The following is a 24,438-nucleotide window of genomic DNA, read 5'->3' as shown; positions in this document are numbered from 1 at the left end:
TTAACATGGTTTCCTATGGATGTAGTTCACATTAGGGAATGATCAATATCGTTTTTTCGATGCAAATACGATACTGATGTTTCGGCCACCTTTTAGGCTAATAGCCAATATTGTGTGACAATAATCTGTACATAAAAAAAGTGTAAAATTGTTTTTTTATATTAATTTTTTTAATCACTTATTGCTGTCACAACAAGTAATGTAAATATCCCTTAATAACAGTAATAGGCAGTGACAGGTACTCTTTTTGGAGGGATCGGGGGTCTATAAGACCCCAAACCCCTCCTCTGCACTTGAAAGTATTTAAAATGTCAAGATCTGCATTTTTGAATACTTTATATTTTTTTAAAAACTGGTGCCTTTAACCGGTTCCCGACCATGTCACGCAGATATACTGCGGCAGAATGGCTCTCCTGGGCGAAATCCCATATGGGTACGTCCTACCCTTTTTCGGCCACCAGAGGGCGCGCGTCCCCGGAGGTGGGCGACCCGATGCGTGTGGCCAGCGGGCATGATCGCCGCCGGCCACGCGCGATCGCATGCACGAGTGCCAGCGCGGGGATTTGTGTGCGTAAACACACAAATCCCTGTGCTGTCAGAGGAGAGGAGCCATAACGTTTGTCCCTACTAAGTAGGAAAAATGATATGTCTCCTCTCCTAGTCAATCCTATCCCCATACAGTTAGAACACACTGAGGGAACACACAAAAATGCCTAAAATCTTTAGCTCATGAACACCGCTAAACGTGGCATGTAAAAAGTGGCATGTAAAAGTGGCAAAACAGACATTTTTAAACATCGGTTACTAGCTGTCAAGTTCCAGTGAGATAAATATAGCAAAAAAATAAATAAATATAGGATTTTTATAACAGCTTACCTGAAAAATCCTTTTCTGTGAAGTACATCATGGGACACAGCCATAGTAGTTACTATGTGGGTTATAGGCCACCTTCAGGTGATGAACACTGGCACGCCCTAAGACAAAAAGTGCACTCCCTATATAACCCCTCTCACTACTGGGGGTACCTCAGTTTTGTAGCAAAGCAATACACGTGTATACCAAAGAAGGGAGGGACCTCTGTGTCCCATGATGTACTTCAAAGAGAGGGATTTTACAGGTAAGCTATTTTCTTATCGTACATCAGGGGACACAGAGCCATAGTAATTACTATGTGGGATGTCCCATAGCAATACCAACTGAAGGAAGGGAGACACAACAAAAGTAGGGCACCAAGAGACAAGAGGACTTATACTGCAGCCTGCAGTACACTGCGCCCAAAGGCGATATCCTCATGATCTTTTACATCTACTTGATAGAATCTGGTAAATGTATGGACTGAAGACCCAGTTGTGTCCTTGCAGATCTGAGCCATGAAGGCTTGGTGATACACTGCCCAAGAAGCACTTACCGCTCTGGTGGAGTGCGCTTTAATATGAAAAGGAGGAATTTTCCTCTTTAAACCATAAGCTTGAACAATCACTTGACGAATCCATTTAGGAATAGTAGATTTTGACGCTGCCTGTTCTCTTTTAGGACCGTCTGGCAACACAAACAAAACATCTGTTTTACGAATCTGAGCAGTCACTTTCTCAAGAGAATGTAGAGACATCTCTTCCACAGAACGTGGTCCTGGAAAAAAACGAAGGCAGAACAATATCCTGGCTTAAATGAAAACCTGACACTACCTTCCATAGGAATTTAGGATGAGGCCACATTACAACCTTATCCTTATGAATAATCAAACATGGCTCTTTACAACAAAGAGCAAAGAACTCTGATACTCTTCTTGCAGAAAATATGGAACCAAGAAAATTATTTTCCTTGTCAAGAGGACTAAGGGAATATCTCGTATTGGCTCAAAAGGCTGTTTTTGTAATGCCGACAGGACTAAATTTAAGTCCCAAGGGTTCAGGGGTGACCTCACTGGAGGATTAATCCGTGTTACCCCCTGAATAAAGTTACGAACCAGAGCGTGTGAAGCAAGCGGTCGTTGAAAAAACACCGATAAGGCCGACACCTGGCCTTTGATAGTACTCAGGGCCAGCTTAATTTCTAATCCCATCTGTAGGAATTCAAGGATCCTACCTATGACATATTTCCTGGGGTGCCAACCTCTGGATTCACACCAGGAGACATATGCCTTCCAGACTCTATAGTATATGACTCTGGAGGCCGGCTTCCTAGCATTAACCAAAGTAGAAACTACCGAAGCTGACAGCCCACGGTCTTTCAGAATGTGGGTCTCAATAGCCAAACCATTAAATTTAGCATTTGTAAGGTAGGATGGAATACCGGACCTTGCGAAAGAAGGTCAGGCCACAGTGGTAGGGTCCAAGGGTCCCCTACCTCCATCTTTATGATCTCGGCAAACCAAGATCTCCTGGGCCAGGCTGGGGCCACAAGAATCACCTCCTTCCCTTCTTGCTTGATCCTGCAAAGAAGGCGCAGAAGCAGCAGAACAGGAGGGAACGAATAGATCAGTGAAAACTGATCCCATGGAAAAACCAAGGCATCTGTTCCGTATGCCAACGGATCCTTTGTCCTTGACACAAAGTTTTTCGATTTTGTTGCTGAACCTAGACGCAAACAGATCCACGTCCGAAACTCCCCATCTTTGACTTATTGACAAAAAGATGTCGGGGTGAAGGGAGCATTCTCCCGGAAACAATTGTTGGCGACTCAAATAGTCTGCCTGCCAATTCTCTATTCCTGGAATGAAAATTGCTGATTGGCAAGGAATGTTGTTTTCTGCTCAAGATAGAATATGATTCACCTCTCTCTGGGCTGCATGACTTCTCGTGCCCCCTTGGTGATTGATATAGGCCACTGCTGTGGCATTGTCAGATTGGATCCTGACAAGACAATTCTGTAGTCTGAGAGTCCAGGCCTCTAAGGCCAGGCGTACTGCCCAAATCTCTAGAATATTGATGGGCAAGGTCCTCTCTGATATGGACCATTTCCCTTGGACAGACGCTTCTTCCAGGACTGCTCCCCAGCCCAGAAGGCTGGCATCTGTTACCACCTTCCAGGTGACTGGTAGAAAGGATTTTCCCTTTTGAAGATTCCTGGATATCAACCACCAATTGAGGCTCAGACGCACTTCAGGGGATAAACGCATTGGGAAGTCCAGAGCTTGGACCTTCCAAGTTGACAGAATACGGTTTTGCAGCAGTCTTGAATGAAACTGCGCATAAGGAACGGCCTCGAAAGAAGCCACCATCTTTCCCAATAACTTCATGCAAAGTCGTATAGAAGGACTCTTCTTTGTTTTGACCAGCTGAATCAGTTCCTTTATGGAACTGATCCTTTTCTGGGGCAAAAACACTTTCTTTTGAACTGTATCTATGATCAGCCCCAAGTACTGTAATCTCCTTGATGGTTTTAAGGAGGATTTCTCCAAGTTGAGAATCCAACCTAGGTATTCTAGGTAGCTGACTGCGGTGACCAAACTTTGATTTAAGTGGGTTACCGACTTATCTATCAAGAGTAGATCGTCTAAGTAGGCTAGTATCGTTATACCTTGAGCCCTTAACCTGGCTAAAGGAGGAGCCAGGACCTTTGTAAAAACTCGAGGTGCAGTAGCTAGACAGAAAAGCAGAGCTATAAAATGAAGATTTTCTACCTCGAATCGTAGAAATTTCTGGTGAGCGGGGAAAATTGGCACATGGAGATAAGCATCCTTGAAGTCGATTGATGCAAGAAATTCTCCCCCTTGTAGGATGGAGACTACTGACCGGATTGACTCCATGCGAAAGGAACAGATATTCAAAAACTGGTTTAGATCTTTGAGATCTAAAATGGGTCTGACATCCCCGTTTGGTTTTGAAACCGTGAAAAGGTTTGAATAAAACCCTAATCCTTGCTCTTCCAAGGGGACCACCGATATCACTCTTTGAGACAAGAGATGATCCAAAGCTAGAAAGAGAGACTTCTCGGGACTTCTCAGGAATTCTCAGAACTCTAGTTTGTAACCTAGAGAAATTGAGGAAGCCATCCATCTGTTTTGACATTGTTTCTGCCAGACCCTTGAAAACTGTAGAAGCCTACAGTAGCGAGCGGAGGCGCCCCTTCATAAGGAGGCTTTAGTATTTTGTTTTGTGGGTTTCCTCCCCCAGGTTTTCTTTTGGCCCTGGGACTGACCCTGAGGTTTACCTCTTGAACCTGACGGTGGAGGCCGTCGTGACTGCCTGGAGGCTGAAGCCCCCGGCACTGGAGAAGAAGCACGTTTAAATGAAAAATGCTTAAACTTCTTCTTAACCGGTAAAAGGGAACTTTTCCCATTAGAAATTCTTTGGATATACTTATCCAGATCATCTCCAAATAACCGTTCCCAATGAAATGGGAAACTGGCCAAGAGCTTTTTGCATGGCGCTTCGGCTGACCAATTTTTCAACCATAGGATTCTACGCACATGTACCAGCCCTAGCATGAGCCGTGAGGCCTGGAGAATAGAATCTTTCATAGCGTCTACTGCAAAACACAATGCTTCTGATAAACAGGCCAAATCCTGGGCCTGCTGATCAGGAATAACCTTGAGTATCTCTATAAACTGGTAATTTAAGAGCCAAGATACTCCGATCACTGCCAGCGCAGGCTGAACGACTGAACCTGGGAGCGAAATATAGTTTTTAAATAGGAATTCCAACTTCTTATCTGTTGGATCCTTTAGCATATGAGCATTGTCTACTGGACGAGTTTTTCTTTACAGAGGATATAGCAGAGTCAATTTTTGGAATTCTCCATTTCTTATAGAACTTTTACACCATAGGATATAGTATTGAAAACTTTTTAGGAGGGAAAAACTGTTTATCTGGGTGCTCCCATTCAGAATACATTAGCTTTCTTAGCCATGAATGGATAGGAATGGCATGAACAGATTGGGGAGGCTTTAGTGAACCCAAACCAGAGGTGGACTCATCGACTGACTACATTACTGTCAGTAAAAATGTGGAGCGGACCAATTCAGTGAGAGACTGTACCAACAACCTTTCCTGCGAACCTGATACTTCCGCATTAGGTTCTTCAGAAGAGGAGACATCAGCCTCTTCCCGGTCCTTTGAGAGAAATTTGTCCTCTCTCGCCCCTTGTTCCTCAGCATGGGGGTCCTGAGCAATGGACAGGGATCTGCTACGCTTAGTCCCACTCTGAGATGCAATTAAAGCATCAATTTTTTGCTCCAAACTTGAAATGGTTGAAGAAAAAACCTCCTTAGTAATATACACAGGGGCTGCAGTGTTAAGAGCAGCTGCAACACTTGCCCCTCCTGATGGCTCACTCTGACCAACCATATTACTCTCAGGTGAGGATGCCATCTTTTTTTAGATGGTTCTAGGCTGCCATGTGACTATAGTCCTTCTAGAGCGCTTTTTTTTTTAGGTGTTTTTAACCCCCCTTCCGACCATAGCCTGATGCACAAAGCAGAGGTACTACCAGAAGGAATGCATCCACTGCTTGAGCAATAGTCCAGCTCTGCTGCTGCTATTAATGCTCAGCCTGATGCAGTAGTAAATGTGTCAAAAGGAATGCCTGTGTTACCAAAAACCTCTTGCATGCCACTTTTGCTCATGTCCCTCCACAGTTTGCAACAGCAACAATGGCGCCTTTTAAAAACAGACCTTCCCGCGCTGGAGGATGCCAACGCCGCGCTAAGCCCCGCCCCTGGCTCTGATCCTATGGGAGAGAGGCAGTAATGGCGAAGGGGGGGCCTGGAAGCCACCGAGCGGCATGCCGTTCGCGCGCCCTTTATATGCACTCCTTCCCCAAGAAGAGGGGAAGGAAAAACATCACAGGGGGGCGTCTGGTGGGGAGGTAGACCCCCCCCAGACTTACCGGAGGTCTGCTGCCGGCCGAAGAGAAAACTGCCGTTTCCTGGACACATCGTGAGCTCTCTGAGAAGCAAGAGATGGTAAGTGCTCTATACAGCCCCCAGTGGTGACACATAGGCATGACAACATTTACTAAATTAAAGGAGACATTCATAAGAAAAATCTTTAAAAATTTCTTAGAAGACTCCACTTACCTTTCCCGCCGTAGGATTTTCTGTGGTAAACCAACAGACCCAATCTTCACCCTTCACGGTGGGTTCCGTTAAACCTTCAGGAGCTGGGGATCCTCGAGGAAACCCACAATCCTGGACCTGTAATAGCACCACCGCTAGTAAAACTTTATGGCCTTAATATCAAAAAGTACTGGATCCCGGGGTCCAGCTCTATAAAGGAAAAGCGTTACAGGCAAGACCTCGTTTCTTCGGATACGAGGCCCGGGTACCATTCAATTCGGCCAAAAAGACACTTTAAATGGATCCGGCTGCACGGCTAGCCCCAGCAAGGATTGCTCCAGTGGAGCTCAGCAAAGCACATCTTCACTCGTGACCAACGCCTTAGACACTGGCGAAAAAAACTGAGGTACTCCCGGTATGGGAGGGGTTATATAGGGAGTGCACTTTTTGTCTTAGTGCGTGCCAGTGTCCATCACCTGAAGGTGACCTATAACCCACATAGTAACTCTGTGTCCCATGATGTACGATAAGAAAAAAAGGATACACTGCCTTGAAAAAGTATTCATACCTCTTGAAATTTTCCACGTTAAAAACATAAATTTATTTTATTGGGATTTTATGTGATAGACCAACACACAGTGGCACGTAATTGTAAAGTGGAAGGAAAATGATAAATGGTTTTCAAATTTTAACAAATACATATCTGAAAATGATGGCGTGCATTTGTATTCAGCCCCCTTCACTCTGATACCCCTAACTAAAAACTAGTAGAACCAATTACCTTCAGAAGTCACCTAATTAGTAAACAGAGTCCATCTGTGTGTAATTTAATCTCAGTAGAAATACAGCTGTTCTTTGAAGCCCTCAGAGGTTTGTAAGAGAACCTTAGTGAACAAACAGCATCACAAAGGCCAGGGAACACACCAGACCGGACAGGGATGACCAAGTCTGATCAAGTTTAAAGCAGGGTTAGGTTATAAAAAAAAAAAATATGCCAAGCTTTGAACATCACACGGTGCACTGTACAATCCATCATCCAAAAATGGAAAGATTATGGCACACCTGTAAACCTACCAATACATGGCTGTCCACTTAAACTGACAGCCCAGGCAAGTTGAGCATTAATCAGAGAAGCAGCCAAAGAGGCCCATGGTAAGTCTTGAGGAGCTGCAGAGATCTACAGCTCAGGTAGGATAATCTGTCCACAGGACAACTATTAGTCGTGCACTCCACAAATCTGGCCTTGGAAGAGTGGCAAGAAGAAAGCCATTGTTGAAAGTAAGCCATAAGAGGTCCTGTTTGCAGTTTGCGAGAAGCCATGTGGGGGACACAGCAGATATGTGGAAGTAGGTGCCAGATGAGACTAAAATTGAACATTTGGCCTAAAAGCAAAACGCTATGTGTGGCAGAAAACTAAAACTGCACATCTCCCTGAACACACCATCTGAAATGGAGGTGGTGGCAGCATCATGTTGTAGGGATGCTTTTCTTCAGCAGGGACAGGGAAGCTGGATAGAGCCAAACACAGGGCAATCTTATGTGAAAACCTGTTAAAGTCTACATAAGACTTGAGACTGGGGCAGAGGTTCACCTTTTAGCAGAACAACGACCCTAAACATACAGCCAGAGCTACAATGTAATGGTTTAGATCAAAGCATATTCATGTGTTAGAATGGCCCAGTCAAAGTCCAGATCTAAATACAATTGAGAATCTGTAGCAAGACTTGAAAATTGCTGTTCACAGATGCTCTCCATCCAATCTGACAGAGCTTTTTTTGTAAAGAAGAATTGGCAAAAAAATGTCCCTCTCTAGATGTGCAAATCTGTTAGAGACATCCCTAAAAAGACTCAGTATTGACTCAGGGGGGCTGAATACAAAATGTACGCCACATTTTGCAGATATTTGTAAAAATTTTGAAAACAATTTATCATCTTTCTTCAAAACTATATGCCACTTTGTGATGGTCTATTACATAAAATACATTTATATTTTGGTTGTAACATGACAAAATTTCAATGGGGTATGAATACTTTTTCAAGGCACTGCAAATCATTAAAGAACACACATTCGTTAGACCACTTTTTACACTGCCAGCGGGCTGCGTCAGCAGTAAAGCTCCGCTAGTTTTAGCGGCGCTTTTCAGCCACAAGTGGGGCGCTTTTAACCCCCATTAGCGGCCGAAGAAAGTGTTAAATCTGCCCAAATAGCGCCGCTCCCAAAGCGCTTTGCAGGCAGCGCTGACCATTCGTTTCAATGGCAGAGGTGGTTGAGGAGCGGTGTATACACCGCTCCAAAGATGCTGCTTGCAAGACTTTTTTTTAACGTCCTGCAAGTGCACCGCTGCAGTGTGAAAGCATTCAGGCTTTCACACTGGGGCTACAGGGGAGGCATTTTTTAGGCGTTTTACAGTCGCAATTTTTAGCCCTTTAGCGCCTGAAAAATGCCTCAGTGTGAAAGGGGTCTTATTTATCACCTGACAGTAGGCAGAGGGGAATTTTGACCTGACCAGTAAATTAGGCCCCTATCACACGGGGCTGTCCGTATTTAGCATCCGCTTGCTCAGTGGGGATCGCTCCGTTGATCCCCGCTGAGCCAGTGGATGGCAGGGACGGACCTGTCAGAGAGTCCGCTCTCCCCTATGGGGGGATCGGATGATTACGGACCACCTGTCTGTTTTCATCCGATCCGCCAGACGGATGGAAAATAGGGTTTCCATCCGTCTGGATTTTGCGTATCGGATTGGGGAGGATCAGATGTCAGCGGACATGTCACCGCTGACATCCATCGCGCCTTAGAGCTGTATGGAGGGACCGTTCAGATCCGCCTAAAAAAACTGATGTGAAATTCACATGTGAAAGGGGCCTTAGCCCTATACAATGTATCAGTGTGGAAATGTTTAGCCCTGACTTTAGGAATGAAAACAAATTGTAACATTTTACCAGAGGAAGATCATTCTATGAATGAAAGCACACTAGAATGTTTTCACAGTTTCATAGTATTTTTGTGTGCATTTATTTCTTCCTCTGGTGCAGTGATAGCATGTAAAATCAATAAAAAAAAAAAAAAAAATTGTGAAAAAACGCTTTTTTAGAATTATCTGGTTGCTAAGCAGCGGGCCAGGAAGCCGGCCGTCGCGTCCCTGACAACGGATGACTCATCAGCTGTCAGTAGGCTTCCCGCTAACAGTTGATTGTAAAAAAAAAAAAAGAGGAAGAAGAAGATCTGACAAAAAGAATGAAAAAAAAAAAAAAAAATGGTGTAGGTTCCCCCAGTCCATACCAGGCCCTTATCCAGGTACACAGCCCCCCACACACACGCTACCTGTACCATACCGGGCCACATGCCCTCAACATATGGGGAGGGGGGGTCTGTCCCCCCTGACCCCCAGAGCACCTTGTCCTCATGCTGAAATAGTGCCAAAATTAATCAATCGAAAAAAAACCTTTAAAAGAGCAATCGATTTCATACATAGTGTTGACGTCTCATGTACAAGTGGGGTCATCTACTAGTTTCGCTCATGTGATAATGTTCAAGATATGTTTTACGGATGACCTTCACACTAACGAATAGAATAATGTTCAATCGCAAACGATATGACACCATTTTTCCAATCGGTCTTTTTCATTCACAATATCAATATCGGGTATTACTTGCTGGGCATCAACAAGTAGAAAACCCGCCGTTTTTGTGTGCAATTTGTGTGTTTATAGAACACAAGGGCTCATCAAGAATATAAACGTCTTAGGCCCCTTTCACATGAGGCGGACTCCGTTTCTACGGAGCCCGCCTTGGTCCGCTGGCTCAGCGGGAGATCAGTCCGTTGATCTCCGCTGAGCCGGCGGATGACAGGTCCCTCTCTGCTCACTGAGTGGGGAGGGGCTTGTCAGGCGCCGCTGCCGCCTATGGAGGGATCGGACGAAAACAGACAGCGTGTCCGTTTTCGTCATGTCTCCCCCGATCCGATCCGCCAGCGACGGACCTGGACGTAGAGCCATCCGTCTGCTTTTCAGCGGATCGGACCGGGTCGGATGTCAGCGGACATGTCTCCGCTGACATGCGACGCTCCATAGGCTAACATGGAACGCCCGTTCAGGTCCGCCGTCAAGACTGACAGGCGGACCTGAACGGTCCGATCGTGTGAGAGGGGCCTTAAGGTCTCATGAACATTGGGCTTGCATGCCTTTTTTTATTTTTTATTTTTTTAGGAGTATGACCTTTTTCAGCCTGTAAAGGCATCTCTAGGTTAGCCTCTGTATCCATGCACACATAGGTGTTTACAGACATATTAGAAGAGAAGCATTTACAGACTGGAGGGAAAAAAAAAAACATCACCAGTACATTAAGGAGAGAAGCTTTTGGCCATAAAAAATAAATGCTAGATGGGTTTAGGCATGTTTGCCCATTAATGCCTTCTACTGGGTAGAATAAATAATATTCTGGGCAATAGAATGCAATAACTCCAAAAGATGCAAACAGCATTAAGGAGCCTAAACGCACCTTCAAAACGCTGCTTTAGGTGCATATTTTAAGCTGCTTATTTCCTGCCAGGAGCAAAGGTGTCCAGGGGAGAAATAAAACATCCCTTCTGCATGAGTCCTAAAAAATTGATCCAAAGCAATCAACTCAGCCATTTTATTTCACAAGTATCACTATTAGTTTCCAGCCTAGCTCATTCTAGACAAACATTTAGAGTGTTCCGCTCCTCAGTCCTAGACCAGGTCACTCTAATGCCCCGTACACACGGTCGGATTTTCCGACGGAAAATGTGTGATAGGACCTTGTTGTCGGAAATTTCGACCGTGTGTAGGCTCCATCACACATTTTCCATCGGAATTTCAGACACACAAAGTTTGAGAGCTTGCTATAAAATTTTCCGACAACAAAATCCGTTGTCGGAAATTCCGATCGTGTGTACACAAACCCGACGGACAAAGTGCCACGCATGCTCAGAATAAATAAAGAGATGAAAGCTATTGGCCACTGCCCCGTTTATAGTCCCGACGTACGTGTTTTACGTCACCGCGTTTAGAACGATCGGATTTTCCGACAACTTTGTGTGACCGTGTGTATGCAAGACAAGTTTGAGCCAACATCCATCAGAAAAAATCCTAGGATTTTGTTGTCGGAATATCCGAACAAAGTCCGACCGTGTGTACGGGGCATTAGGGCTCTCTCACACAGAGCTCCTCCATTCAGCAGGGGATCAGTAAGCAGATGCCCTGCTAAATCGGAGCTGAACAGATAGGATGTTAGTTTTTTTTCTACATTCGTAACTGTTCAGTTTGTGTCCATGATAACATTATGGACAGCCGGATGTAAACGGACTTGTGCCTGTTTACATCAGGCTACCTCTGATCCATCACATTTAGGTTCAGAAAAATAGAAAAGGACACAGTCCTTTTGTTTTTTTTATTTTTTCTGACCTGGGCAGACTCGGAAGTAGGCCGGTGTAAATGGACACAAGTCGGTTCACATCAGCCTGCCCTTGGCGCTTTCAATCAGGTCTGCCTGAAAAAACTGCCCTGATTGGAAAGGTGGCATGAAGGGGCCCTAGGGACCCAGGTGTTGTCAGGGGCTGATCTTTTGCCCTGCATATGACATGAGTTTAGGAAGGAGAAAAGGCTGGCTGCACTCCAGGAAAGTTCAAATTGTGGCAACTTTAAAGAATAAGTTCGCCTTTCTAAACATGTAACACCCATATATAGGGTGTAACATGTTCACCATCAGACCCCTCCCCCCCTCCCTACAATCCCACCAATTCTTGTTACAGCAAGCCGGGGATCTTCTTCCCGTTCTCACTGCCAAAATTTGAAGAGAGCGCGGCTTCATCTACATGGCCACGTCATTGATTCACAGATCTCTGTGCATCAATGAACTACAAATACCTACAGCCTTTGCGGTTGTCAGTTTTCAATGAAGCTCTGTTTTGTTAAAAGGTGAATTTCTCCTTTAATCTAATTTACAGTTAAGCCCAGCTTTGCGATTGAAATGCATCCACAAAAGAAGTACAGCCAAGGTTTTTCTTCCTTCTTATCTCATTCTTGCAAATTAAGTTCTTCCTGAACATCTGTTTCCTGACACATCATGGCAGCACACACATTGGGTTGTGACTCCGCCTCCACAACCTGATAGGACTAGTTAGCTATAAGATCTTGAAGAGGAGTCCACCTTGCATTCTCCTTTTTTTCCTCACCTGGATGGATCGACTGGTTACAGCTTGGAAACCCCTTACCGATTCGCCCCAGCTGGGTTCAAGCCTCTCCTAGCTGGAAGCCCTGACTGTACAGCCTCTAAACGAGCTTTATGCAGGGAACCCCACTCTGGTGGTCTCAGGGGTATGTCCTAACAATCATTTTCAAAAGCCTTAAATAGGTTTTAAAAAAAATGTTCAGCGGTCTCCACCTCTTACCTTCAAATTACACTCTCTACCACCTGGTAGGTCATCACTGTAGCCATATTGAAATTCTTATTCTCATCCTGTTCCGTTTTTTCCTTTTTTTCCTTTTTCCCCCCTCTATACCTTCATCTGGGTCCGCTGGGCTCTGTAGTCCCTTGCCTCGCCTGTCCATCATGGCGGTCGGCTCGGGCTCTCGGCACCAGGAAATGACATCCTGGATAGTCAACTGCCAGCATCCAAAATGGCGCCGAGCGTCGCGGACACCTAGGGCGCATGCGCGGCCGTGACGTCATCACTACAGCGACGGCGGTCTATTTAAAAACCGCTGTTTCTGTCATTTGGAGTTGCTGGGAGGGTAGGAGATCACCCTCCACACCATTACTGCCATAATTGTTGCTGCCTTGCTGGTCAACTATTATCCTTACCTTGGGTAAGTCCATTCCTTCTTCCTATTAAAAGAAGGGGGACCTCTTCCCCCCCCCCCTATATAAAAAAAAAAAAAAAAAAAAAAAAAAAAAAAAACCTTTTTTTTTTGAGGAATCTTTCTTTTCTCTTTTTCTACCTGTATAGACACACTCTACCTTTCCTATGGAGGCCGCTGCCACAGCAGACCATTCACGGACCACAAGGTAAGGGGGCAACAAAATGGGTAAGTAATGAAGAGGAGAAAAGAGAGCAATGCCACTAATACCATCTTATTGGTAGTTCCGGCAGGTCATCAAGGTCATCGCATTCTAAAAGAAAGGAGCGTTCACCTTCAAGACACTCTCATTCTCGAAGAAGTCATTCAAGATCCTCCCACCATAGAGATTCAACATCCTCCCGTCAACCACGAGATGAGCAGTGTATTCGCCCTGCGCCCAATACATGCTGGGTCTGTGGAGCGCAAGCGCTATCCGGCAAACTAGTATGCCAAGCATGCCTAGAAGAGGCAACCCGCGACAAGGAAGCGGACGCAGTGCAGGCATCCAACATAATAAGAGAAACCGTAAAAGAATCTATCCTGCAGGTGGCAACATCCGAATCAGTCGGACAATCCATTCCGACCTCAGCCCCTTACGATCCCCAGGACCAAGAGGATTCACCAGAGGAAGAGGAGGGTCTAGTACCCACTTCCTTCGATTTCGCATTAATAGACCCTTTTGCGAGAGCAGTAAAGGAGGCGATCGGATGGGAGGAAGAAAATGACGCTCCTTGCAAACTAAGGAAATACTTTCCTAACCTAAAAAGAGATCCCGAAACCTTTCCCTTCATTGATGAGCTTGAAGAGTTAATAAAAGATGAGTGGCAAAAGCCAGAAAAAAAATCCGGCTTAAATAATAGGCTAGCCAAGCTTTACCCATTGAGGGAACCAAAGGTAAATCCTCTCATCGCAGCACCCGTGGTCGATTCATCACTGATGCGCCTGGCGCGTCATGTAACATTACCAATTGAAGATGCCGTCACCTTCAGAGACATAATGGACCGCAAGATAGACCTTGATCTTAAAAAAGCCTATTCAGCGGCAGGAGGGGCCTGCAGGCCGGCAGTTACACTAGCAGCAGTCGGTAGAGCCATCTCCAGCTGGGCGTCTAACATCGAAAAATTATTACTAGAAGCAGCAGAGCGGGAAAAGATCACGGCCGCCTTACAGGAACTCAGCCTGGCGGGAGACTTCGTGGCAGAGGCGTCGGTGGACATCATAAGATCCTCAGCGAGAGCAATGCTGGCGGCAGTAACAGCCAGAAGAGCGTTGTGGCTAAAGCCATGGGTCGCAGATGCGACTTCAAAATCCAGTTGGTGTAGAATCCCATACGACGGAACAAACCTATTTGGGCCTAAACTAGACTCTGCAATCTCGAAAGTAACGGGGGGTAAATCGGGCCTCATTCCCTCAGATAGGAAACCCAAACAGCAAAAGAATCCACCCTTCAGACGACATCTGCCCGAAAGATATCGAGAAGCAAGGTCTTATAGGCCAGGTAAACAATTTAAGCGGAATTGGCAAAACCCACAACCAGCCTTTGTGAGGGTACAGAAGCCCAAAAACCCCAACTCAGGGGATCAACAGAAGTCGTTTTGATGGCACGCAAGCCCAACTCGCAATAGTAGGTGCGAGGTTGAGGCTGTTTGCTCACGTATGGATACACTCTATAAGAGACCCCTGGACGATTTCCACCATCCAGGAGGGCCACAAATGGACATTCAAGCACAAGCCACCCAAAGAGTTCTACAGAGTTACCAGACTACCGTCTTCTCTCCCAAAGCGAAAGCTTCTAATCAAGTATATTCTAGAATTACTTCAAAACAGGCAATCATAGAGGTTCCACGGGAACAGAAGGCCACAGGATTCTACTCTCCTCTTTTTCTAGTAACGAAAAAGACAGGAGACTTGAGACCGGTACTCGATCTAAAAAGTCTCAACGAAACGATTCTAGTCGAATCATTCAAAATGGAGAGCCTGCAATCAGTACTGCTAGCAATAGGAGCAAAGGATTGGATGCTATCGGTCGATTTGTCCGATGCCTACTTACATATTCCCGTACACCAAACCTTCCAAAAATATCTACGCTTCGCAATAGGTCGCCAACATTTTCAGTTTCAAAGCCTCCCATTTGGAATATCAACAGCCCCCAGAACCTTTACAAAAGTCCTGCTACCGATAATAGCACAGTTGAGGGAGAAAGGTCTGAGAGTCCTACATTATCTCGACGACATACTGCTACTAGCCGACAGCCGACAAACTCTGCTTCTACATCAAACAGTATTAATTTCCACACTCCAACAGTTTGGCTGGATAATAAACTGGAAAAAGAGCAATCTCATTCCGGCACAAAGAATCATTTTTTTGGGAGCCGAGATAGACACCAACTCCAACACGGTCGGTCTTCCTCAAGCGAAAATAGACCCGCTAGTACAAAAAATAAAGAAACTCCTGGCAGCAGAATACTTATCAGCCAGAACTTGTCTAAGCATCCTGGGGTCAATGTCTTCCACCTTCTTAATGGTCCAGTGGGCGCAGTGGAATTCAAGAACATTCCAGAATTCATTCCTAAAACAGTGGAACGGGTCATCAATGAACCAGCGGATCAGGATCAATCCAGCAGTAAAGAAGTCGGCATGGTGGTGGACCCGAATCAGCAATCTCTCACGCAGCCGTCCCATAATACCGCCACTTCCAGAAATAATCACCACGGATGCCAGCCTCCAGGGGTGGGGAGCACATTATCAGCATCAAGGGGTACAGGGCCGTTGGTCCTTTCACACGCAGGGGATAGTTTCAAACATTCTGGAACTCAGAGCCGCCTGGAAGGCTCTACTAACATTCGGACCACTCCTTACGGGAAGAAACGTTCTCCTACGCATGGACAACACAGTGGCTGTGAATTACGTTCAAAGACAAGGAGGCACCCGAAGCAACACACTCATGGAAGAAGTTCGCCCAATAATCGAATGGGCTCAAGTTCATCTGACAGATCTGAAGGCAATCTACGTCCCGGGAGTACAGAACCAACTCGCAGACGACCTGAGCCGAATATTTATATCAAACAACGAGTGGTCTCTCAACCCTCAAGTATTCGCTCTGCTCACTCGCAAATGGGGAATCCCCGACATGGATCTGGCGGCAACTCCACAGAACAACAAATGCCCTCGGTTCCTATCGAGAGCCACCTATCCAACGGCGGCAGGGATCGACTGTCTCCATCACCCATGGAGTTTCCACTTGGGATATGTCTTTCCTCCGATTCCCCTAATAGCCAGATTTCTGGCCAGACTGAGGAGATCAACGTCCATAGTCATAGCGGTATTACCGTTCTGGCCGAGAAGGCCATGGTTCGCAACCATCCTGCAACTAAACACAGAAGTGCCGTTTCCACTCCCAGTAACTCCAGATTTGCTCTCACAAGGCCCATTCCTTCACCCAGCACCGGATCGACTACACCTAACGGCCTGGAGGTTGAAAGGGAGAGGCTACTAGACCAAGGATGCTCACTTAGAGTAGTGAATACACTCCAACAGGCAAGGAAAGGGACAACAAACAACACGTATAGCAAAATCTGGGAAAAATTCACCGAATTTTCACAACAGCAGTCTTGGAACCCACTCTCTCCTTCAGTCTCTCAAATCCTAGAATTTCTACAACTAGGACTGGAGAAGGGACTAGCTTCCAGCACTCTCAAAGTCCAAGTCTCTGCACTATCCGCAATGACGGGAACCAAATGGGCCCTAGATCCGCTCATAATCCAATTCCAAAAAGCATGCCTGAAAATAAGGCCACCAAGAAAACCAACCTTTCCGACCTGGGACCTATCGATTGTACTAGAAGCTCTGTCTAGAGAACCCTTCTTCCCCCTGGAATCAGTATCCTTATGGGATCTAACGTTTAAATTATCTTTCCTAGTAGCGATAACATCTGCCAAAAGAGTCTCGGAGTTACAGGCGCTACTAATTAAAGAACCACATCTGGTCTTCTACCCAGATAGAGTCGTCCTCAGACCGTCAGATCAATTTATACCTAAGGTAGCGTCTACCTTCCACTTCAAATCGGAGATCAATCTCCCAGTCTTTCTGAATAGTGAAGGGAACCCACATCCATTGGACGTCAAATCGGTGATCTCTACCTACTTAGAAACTACCAAGCAATTCAGAAAGACTGACAACCTTTTAGTCATACCACATGGCCCAAGAAAAGGCCAGGCGGCTTCCTCGAGAACAATAGCGTCTTGGTTAGTGAGAATCATCAAAAGAGCGTACCAAATTCAGCTACTTCCAATACCGGACGGATTAAAAGCCCACTCGACTAGAGCGGTAGCGACCTCCTGGGCAGCATATTGTAGAGTGTCCTCAGAAACCATTTGCAAGGCAGCAACTTGGTCTTCCAGAAATACTTTCATCTCACACTACAGAATAGACCCGGCTCAATTAACTACGGTTGAGTTTGGGAGATCAATCATTCAGACTAATTCTTCTATACCCTGTATTTGAGCAAATAAAAATCTTTTGAAAGCACCCACCCATTTAGCGAGTTATTTCCCAATGTGTGTGCTGCCATGATGTGTCAGGAAAACGGAAAATTGTATACATACCTTCCGTAATTTTCCTTTCCTGACGCATCTCATGGCAGCACACAGAACCCACCCCTCTAAGGTGATAGTTACTGAGAATGCAAGGTGGACTCCTCTTCAAGATCTTATAGCTAACTAGTCCTATCAGGTTGTGGAGGCGGAGTCACAACCCAATGTGTGTGCTGCCATGAGATGCGTCAGGAAAGGAAAATTACGGAAGGTATGTATACAATTTTCCGTTTTTGAGATTTTGTTTTCTTTAACAATAATTTTGTTTCCCTCTTCTGGTCACCTCTGGACATTTGTTGCCATATTCAACAGACCTCCAATCAGGACTGAAGCACCACAGGCTGCATGGTATGTGACAGCAGTCCTGATGGGCTTTAGTGCTGAAACCAGCAGCTGTCAGTGACAGCTATGGTCCAGCACTAAGTCCAGGAACTGAAGTGATCATCAGCTCCTGGGCTTTTGTTTCTGCTAATAAGCAGACTGCTGTCAGGAGGCAATGAAAACACAATGAAGAACAATGCTTCTTCACTGTGTTTACAATGAAAGTGAAATGACATCACAGCACTTCCTGACAGAATGGAGGTTTGGACAGAGCTTTAGCTGTGCATCCTCTCCCTGTAGCAGTAGTACGCTATTTGAAGAAGTGATCTGTTGCTGCAGAGCCGAAGGAGGGGCTGGATAAGGTTCACACTGAGCAAATTCAGCAGCCACATAAAAGAATGAAAAATGTATAGTATATGTATGTGTATATATATATATATATATATATATATATATATATATATATATATATATATATATATATATATATATACACACATATATATATATATATACACACACACACACACACACACATCCCCCTACATAATCAGGCCATTTTTCAGTATTTTGTAAAAACATGATTTTCTGACAGACAATAGCACTTCACTAGGTCCTAAAGTGCCTCCAAATAATTTTAGTTTGCAGTGCAGTCAAAGTGCAGGGGTCAGGAATATGTAATAAACAGAAGAATCTGTAGATTTGGTTGGTCAGAAGTTGTGCCCTTATTGTAGTGATTGATGGTGAGTGCCCCTTAAAATGTTGGGGATGCCCTATAACACTGGTGGTCAGTGTGCTTATGGTCAATATGCCCTGTGTACCTCCTCCTTGCTGTTCAATGTGCTCCCTTTTGTTGGTAGTCTGTGGGAGCAGTATTACTTTCATTAGAAGTAGTGATGAGCTAAAGTTTGGGTCAAACCTGTGAGAAGCTGTGACATATTAGTAAGCAGCAGTAGAGAAGGAAGGGGTGGGCTCTCGGAGGTAAAAACCAAGCGCTGTTAACATTTGTGGAATCACAACAATCACAAGGCACAGAGCCAATCTGACTGGCTCTATGCCTTCTGCCTGCACAGTTCAATCACAGGTATACAAAGGGCATATGGCTGCCCACGCCAGTTTTCTGGCACCGTTTTAAAATGTCACTCCAAAAATAAACAAACACTCATTGCTCCAATTGATCTAATTATACAGCTGTATTGAGGTGATCGAAGTACAGAAAAATACGGTGAACTTTCTAAATGCACTCAGCACTTAAGCCTTGATGTAGGCTGATAACACAGTGCATTTTTTTTGTAGATTGAGTGGCGTCAGCCCTGCCCAACAGTATTTTTCTAATCTACTCAACAATTCCCACTTCCAGATTTCTACAACATAAAGGCTGATCATTCTATAGTCCAAGATAAGAACTAGAAGGGCTTATGCAGGCCATACACAGAGCGAATTTCTTTCCTGCAACCACACAACCTCGATTCCCCACAGACAGTGTTGACAGGGGAATCCGTCCCCCTAAGCCAAGAAGACAGTGATTAATGCTAGCGGCTATACCAGCCGCTAGCAGTAATTGCATGTAGAATCCGGCAGGCTGGTTGTACCCAAGTTAATCAACTTGGTACACTCAGCCTGCCCATACATGGTTTGAATCTTGGCCGGTTCAGCAGGAACCGTCTATAGCCTTAGCCTTTGACATAAGGCGGATCAGTTTTGACGAGCTCCGCTGATCCCCGCTGAGCAGGCCAATGACAGGTCCGTCTCCGCTCACTCTGCAGAGACGGACCTGTCAGAGTCCCGCTCTCTTCTATGGGGACATCAGAAGAAAAACAGACAGCCTGTCCATTTTCATCCAATCCGACCCACTGGACAGATGGCGAATGTATCACCATCCGTCTGTTTTCACCGGATTTTGACAGCTCAGAGGTCAGCTGACATGTCCACTGACATCCGCTGACATCCGCCTCCCCATAGAGGAAAATGGGTGGACGATCAGGTCCGCCTGAAAAACAGACTGATCGGCCCGATTGAGTGAAAAGGGGCCCTAGGCTAGGAAGAGTCAGACTTCTTTTCTGCATTTCTCATACGTAGGGCAGCCCACCGAAATTAATGATTTGCTCTACACACAACACAGGAAAATACGCCCGTGCTTGGTTGCACCTGTCGGTGTGAACCAAACCTTAAAAGCTTTACTACAAATATTGTCTAAATAAAAGAGGCATGTGTATTTTTACTGCAATCTTGGTGTATTTTGTGTATTTTTCAGATTTGTGCAGTAATGCAGTGTGAAACGTTGCCTCTGCAGGACTTTCCTGCAATAAAGACTGGTGACTGCTGCTCTCTCCATGTACTAGGTGACTGGTCTGCTCTCTGCCCCTCCTGTAGTTTTCTCCAAACAGCCTCTAGAGGGTGGAGCCTTCTGAGCCCCTTCCACAGCCTAGCTGTCAGCACATCCTATGTATCATCCCTACAGTTACAAAAAATATCTTGGTTTGTAAAGGCATCTGGTGCTCACAAAGTGGATGTATATCCTGTGTTGGTATTGAGAAACGTACTGTATGTTTATGAAAGTTTTCGTGCGTGTTGAGCTCAGCTTTAACAGAGTGATAGAACACAGGAAGTAGGCAGAGAACACAGGATGGCTCTGAGCTGACAAGATCAGCAGGTGTTGGCTGCACTTATCAAACATCTATACAGAATGCTTCTATTAAAAAGAAGTTTGGGGTTGTTCAAAAAAATAAACCTTTATACACCTTTCCACCTATACCCCGCCGGCTCTAAACCTGAGGACTGAGTGATCACATGATCGCTGATGGAACAGTTCTCAGTCAGCTCTGAGCAGAGAGCGGTGACTGTCAGTCACCGCTCTCTGCTCCTCCAACACTCTATGGAGCACTGGGCTGAGGAGGGGAGGGTGGCTGGCTCTGGAAGGATCCTAACCATATTGTCAGGATCCACCTAGATGCCAGATTGACAGCTGGCTCTGGCTAGCTGTCAATCATGCATCTAGGTGGATCCTGACAATATGGTTAGGATCCTTCCAGAGCCTGGAGTGGCTCCATGATGTCAGCTGATAGTAGACTTTAGCTGTTAGCCAATTGTGGGTCAGAAGAGAGCACAAGTACACTCCTTTGACCTACAGGAGACGTATAGCCAAGAAATCTTTGGCCATATTTCCCTTTTAAGAGAGAAGTATGGGTATTTATCCTACTTACCTAGGTGGATGCAGGATCTGTCCCCCACCGGCTCTAAGGCTGAGAACCGAGCGAACACAAACTGCTGATCGCTCAGTTCTCAGAGCTCCCTGAGCAGGGACTGTCAGTCACCGCTGTCTGCTCTGCCCCCATGGGCTCACTGGAGCACTGGGCTGTGGAGGGGCGGGAGTAGCCGGCTCAGGCTCTCAGAGACTCGCTGGGATTCTGACCATATGGTCGTGATCTTTCCCGAGTCTGGACTGGCTCTGTGATATCAGCTAACAGCAGGCTTCAGCCCACTGTCTGCAGAAAACGGGTCACAGGAGTGCAGAACAATCTGCACTCCTGTGATCCACAGGAGAAGTTTGTACTTCTTTAAAACTACCAGTTACCCTGCCCCTCATGTAATGGAGATGGTAATACAGACATGTTTAAAGTCCATATTAGCAGAGCAGCAAGCAGGGCTCCCTCCATTCATACAGCAGAGGAGTGAGGTAGCCACCCAGGGTCAGGAAGTGTGTTAGGCTCGGGGGGGGGATAAAAAAAAAAAAAAAAAAAAAAAAACATTGATTTTTATCTTTAAAAAATATATACATTTTTTTTTTTTTTTTTTTTTTTGCTTTTTATCAAATTTATTTTAATATAATGCTTTTGGAGTAAAAATGTATCTAAAGATAGTTTTCTATTTAAGATACATTCATAATTTAGTTTATTCAGCTTGGAATGGAGCTTAGTTATGTAGCATAAGGCTGTATATTCTGCAATAGTTACATTTTTGGTAAACTCATTCAATGAATCCAAGCTCTGCAAGCTGAGATAACATGCACTGCATAGATGCATTCACACAATTTCACAGTAACCATGAGATATATCAAAGTTCAGGAGAATTCTTTTATCCCATAGTTTTGCAAATCTATATACACTACAAACTGTATAATTGGATCAGTTCTAATATTGCTGTTTTATTAACCCGACAGCTTATTATTCTAAATAGGAAACCTTTGTTTTGTTTGCAAATATGATAACTACCAGCAAGAATACATCCTTACATTTAAAGAGCACCTGTCATTTCAGATCCATCATGGCAGTTGCTGTTAGCGGGCATCCACTCACCTGCTGCCACCACGACCCTCACCTTGTTGTGTCACTGCCGCATCACCAGCCATTCCATTAAAGTGAATGAAACTGTTGGTGAGTCAACAGCGGGTCAGAGGAAGAGCCGCTGTGGGACAGAAATGACAGTTGCTCTTTAAAAATTATGATTTAAATCGAGTTGATTTAAATTAAATCCACCCTGGTTAGGCTACATTCACAAAAGGGGCGAATGACAGCGACTGCAAGAATCTTCGGATTCCGGCAGCTGTTTACACCACCTGTGAGCAGCTAGCTGTGGCCTCTGAGCTCTATTCACCTCAATGACAGGTTGGTGGTGACCACAGCTATCTGTGGCTGTGCGCCCGGCCAGTAATTACCAGCGGTGATTGCATTTGGACGTAGTTAGTGTGTACCCAGGCAGCAATCACCAAAAGGTAATCCCTGGCACTGACCTGTCATTGGCGTGTACAGGGCCCAGCGGCCACAAGTAACAACTCACAGGTGGCAGAAACATCTTCAGGTATCAGAAGATTCCTGCCACTGTCATTCCCCCATGTGAATGTATCCCAACACTTCCTGGGTGGTAGAAGAGTCCTGCCACTGTCATTCCCCCATGTGAATGTATCCCAACACTTCCTGTGTGGTAGAAGAGTCCTGCCACTGTCATTCCCTCATGTGAATGTATCCCAACACTTCCTGGGTGGTAGAAGAGTCCTGCCACTGTCATTCCCCCCATGTGAATGTATCCCAACACTTCCTGGGTGGTAGAAGAGTCCTGCCACTGTCATTCCCCCATGTGAATGTATCCCAACACTTCCTGTGTGGTAGAAGAGTCCTGCCACTGTCATTCCCTCATGTGAATGTATCCCAACACTTCCCGGGTGGTAGAAGAGTCCTGCCACTGTCATTCCCTCATGTGAATGTATCCCAACACTTCCCGGGTGGTAGAAGAGTCCTGCCACTGTCATTCCCTCATGTGAATGTATCCCAACACTTCCTGTGTGGTAGAAGAGTCCTGCTACTGTCATTCCCTCATGTGAATGTATCCCAACACTTCCTGTGTGGTAGAAGAGTCCTGCCACTGTCATTCCCTCATGTGAATGTATCCCAACACTTCCCGGGTGGTAGAAGAGTCCTGCCACTGTCATTCCCTCATGTGAATGTATCCCAACACTTCCTGTGTGGTAGAAGAGTCCTGCCATTGTCATTAAGGCCAGGCCAAATCACCCGTATGAATGGAACTTTATTGGTTGGGTTACCGGGTGAAAATGAAACCGAAAAAGATTGGAAAGGACTAGAGATCTGCAACAGATAACATTGCTGGTCTGGGGTTTGGATACACATTAAAACAGAGCAAAGGGGAGGAAATAGGAGGCGTTCATGTCCAGAGATCACACACATAAGACATGGGCTCTGTACAGATGGGGGAGACATCTCAGTTTGCCCAGAATACCTGTCCAATGGTCCGTGATGACGTCAGAGGAGAGATCTATGACATCACCCCCATGTACCTGCCATGTTCCATGCGATCCCCTGACACACACACCACACAATCACATCGCTGACATACTCACCGTCATGTTGGTGCCCAGCCCTCCGGACACAGACAGACGATCCAGCCTGAGGTGTTCACAGACAAGGCTTCGGACCCCCTCCCAGCCCCCACCTCCTCCTCACCACCTTTCTCCCACTCTTTTTTTCCTCTAACCTTTTTCCCTCTGTGGGTTTCCTATAATTTTTTCTACAAACTTCCTGGGAGGGGACAGGAAAAACTAACAGGGCGAGGAAGGAGGAACCAGCCAGGAGGGGGAGGAGGAGGAAGGGGGCAGAAAAGTCAGTGAGGAAGTTTAGTATGAGCGGGACCTCCCCCTCCCTCACTCCCTCCTCCTCCCTCCATGGCCGGCCTCTGTCTGTGTGCCTCCATGTGGAGGAAGACCGCAACACCCGGACTAGTTCTGTCATGTCTACACTCCGCTGATAAGGAACTTCACACCCGCCGCCGCCCTCCGCCCACTCTGCCAGGCTGAGACATGGAGGTGTGTGCTGCCGCCTCACAGCTCTCACCTGTGTGACACCATAATATCTCACCCGTTACAACCCTACTATTCCCGACAGTCATATCCCACAACTCCCAACCGTTAAATCCCTACTATTCCCGACCGTCATATCCCACAACCCCCGACTGTCATATCCCACAACTCCCGACCATTATATCCCACAACTACTTATATCCCACAGCTCCTGACCGTCATATCACACAACTCCCAACCATTATATCTCACAACTACTCATATTATCCCACAACTCCCAACCATTATATCCTACAATTCCCGACCGTCATATCCGACAACTCCCGACCGTCATATCCGACAACTCCCGACCGTCATATC

At 45.7% G+C, this 24,438-nt stretch overlaps 1 protein-coding gene across 2 annotated transcripts in view; it reads right to left on the bottom strand.

Moving 5' to 3' along the window:
• The window catches only part of TRIOBP (TRIO and F-actin binding protein), a 139,407-nt gene extending 115,542 nt beyond the window's left edge, over nt 1-23,865 (bottom strand). For both annotated transcript variants that reach the window (XM_073592567.1, XM_073592566.1), the window contains exon 1: nt 23,623-23,865. Coding sequence is in view for 1 of the 2 variants with exons in the window: in XM_073592566.1 (XP_073448667.1) it covers nt 23,623-23,628 (6 nt within the window). In the remaining variant the exon portion in view is untranslated. The remainder of the gene's footprint in view (nt 1-23,622) is intronic.
• Nucleotides 23,866-24,438: the final 573 nt, after the last annotated feature.

This window comes from Aquarana catesbeiana, linkage group LG07 (assembly GCF_042186555.1).
Source record: "Aquarana catesbeiana isolate 2022-GZ linkage group LG07, ASM4218655v1, whole genome shotgun sequence".
NCBI lineage: Eukaryota > Metazoa > Chordata > Amphibia > Anura > Ranidae > Aquarana > Aquarana catesbeiana.
The sequence above is the reverse complement of the archived record's forward strand: the minus strand, read 5'-3'. Positions and strand labels throughout refer to the sequence as shown.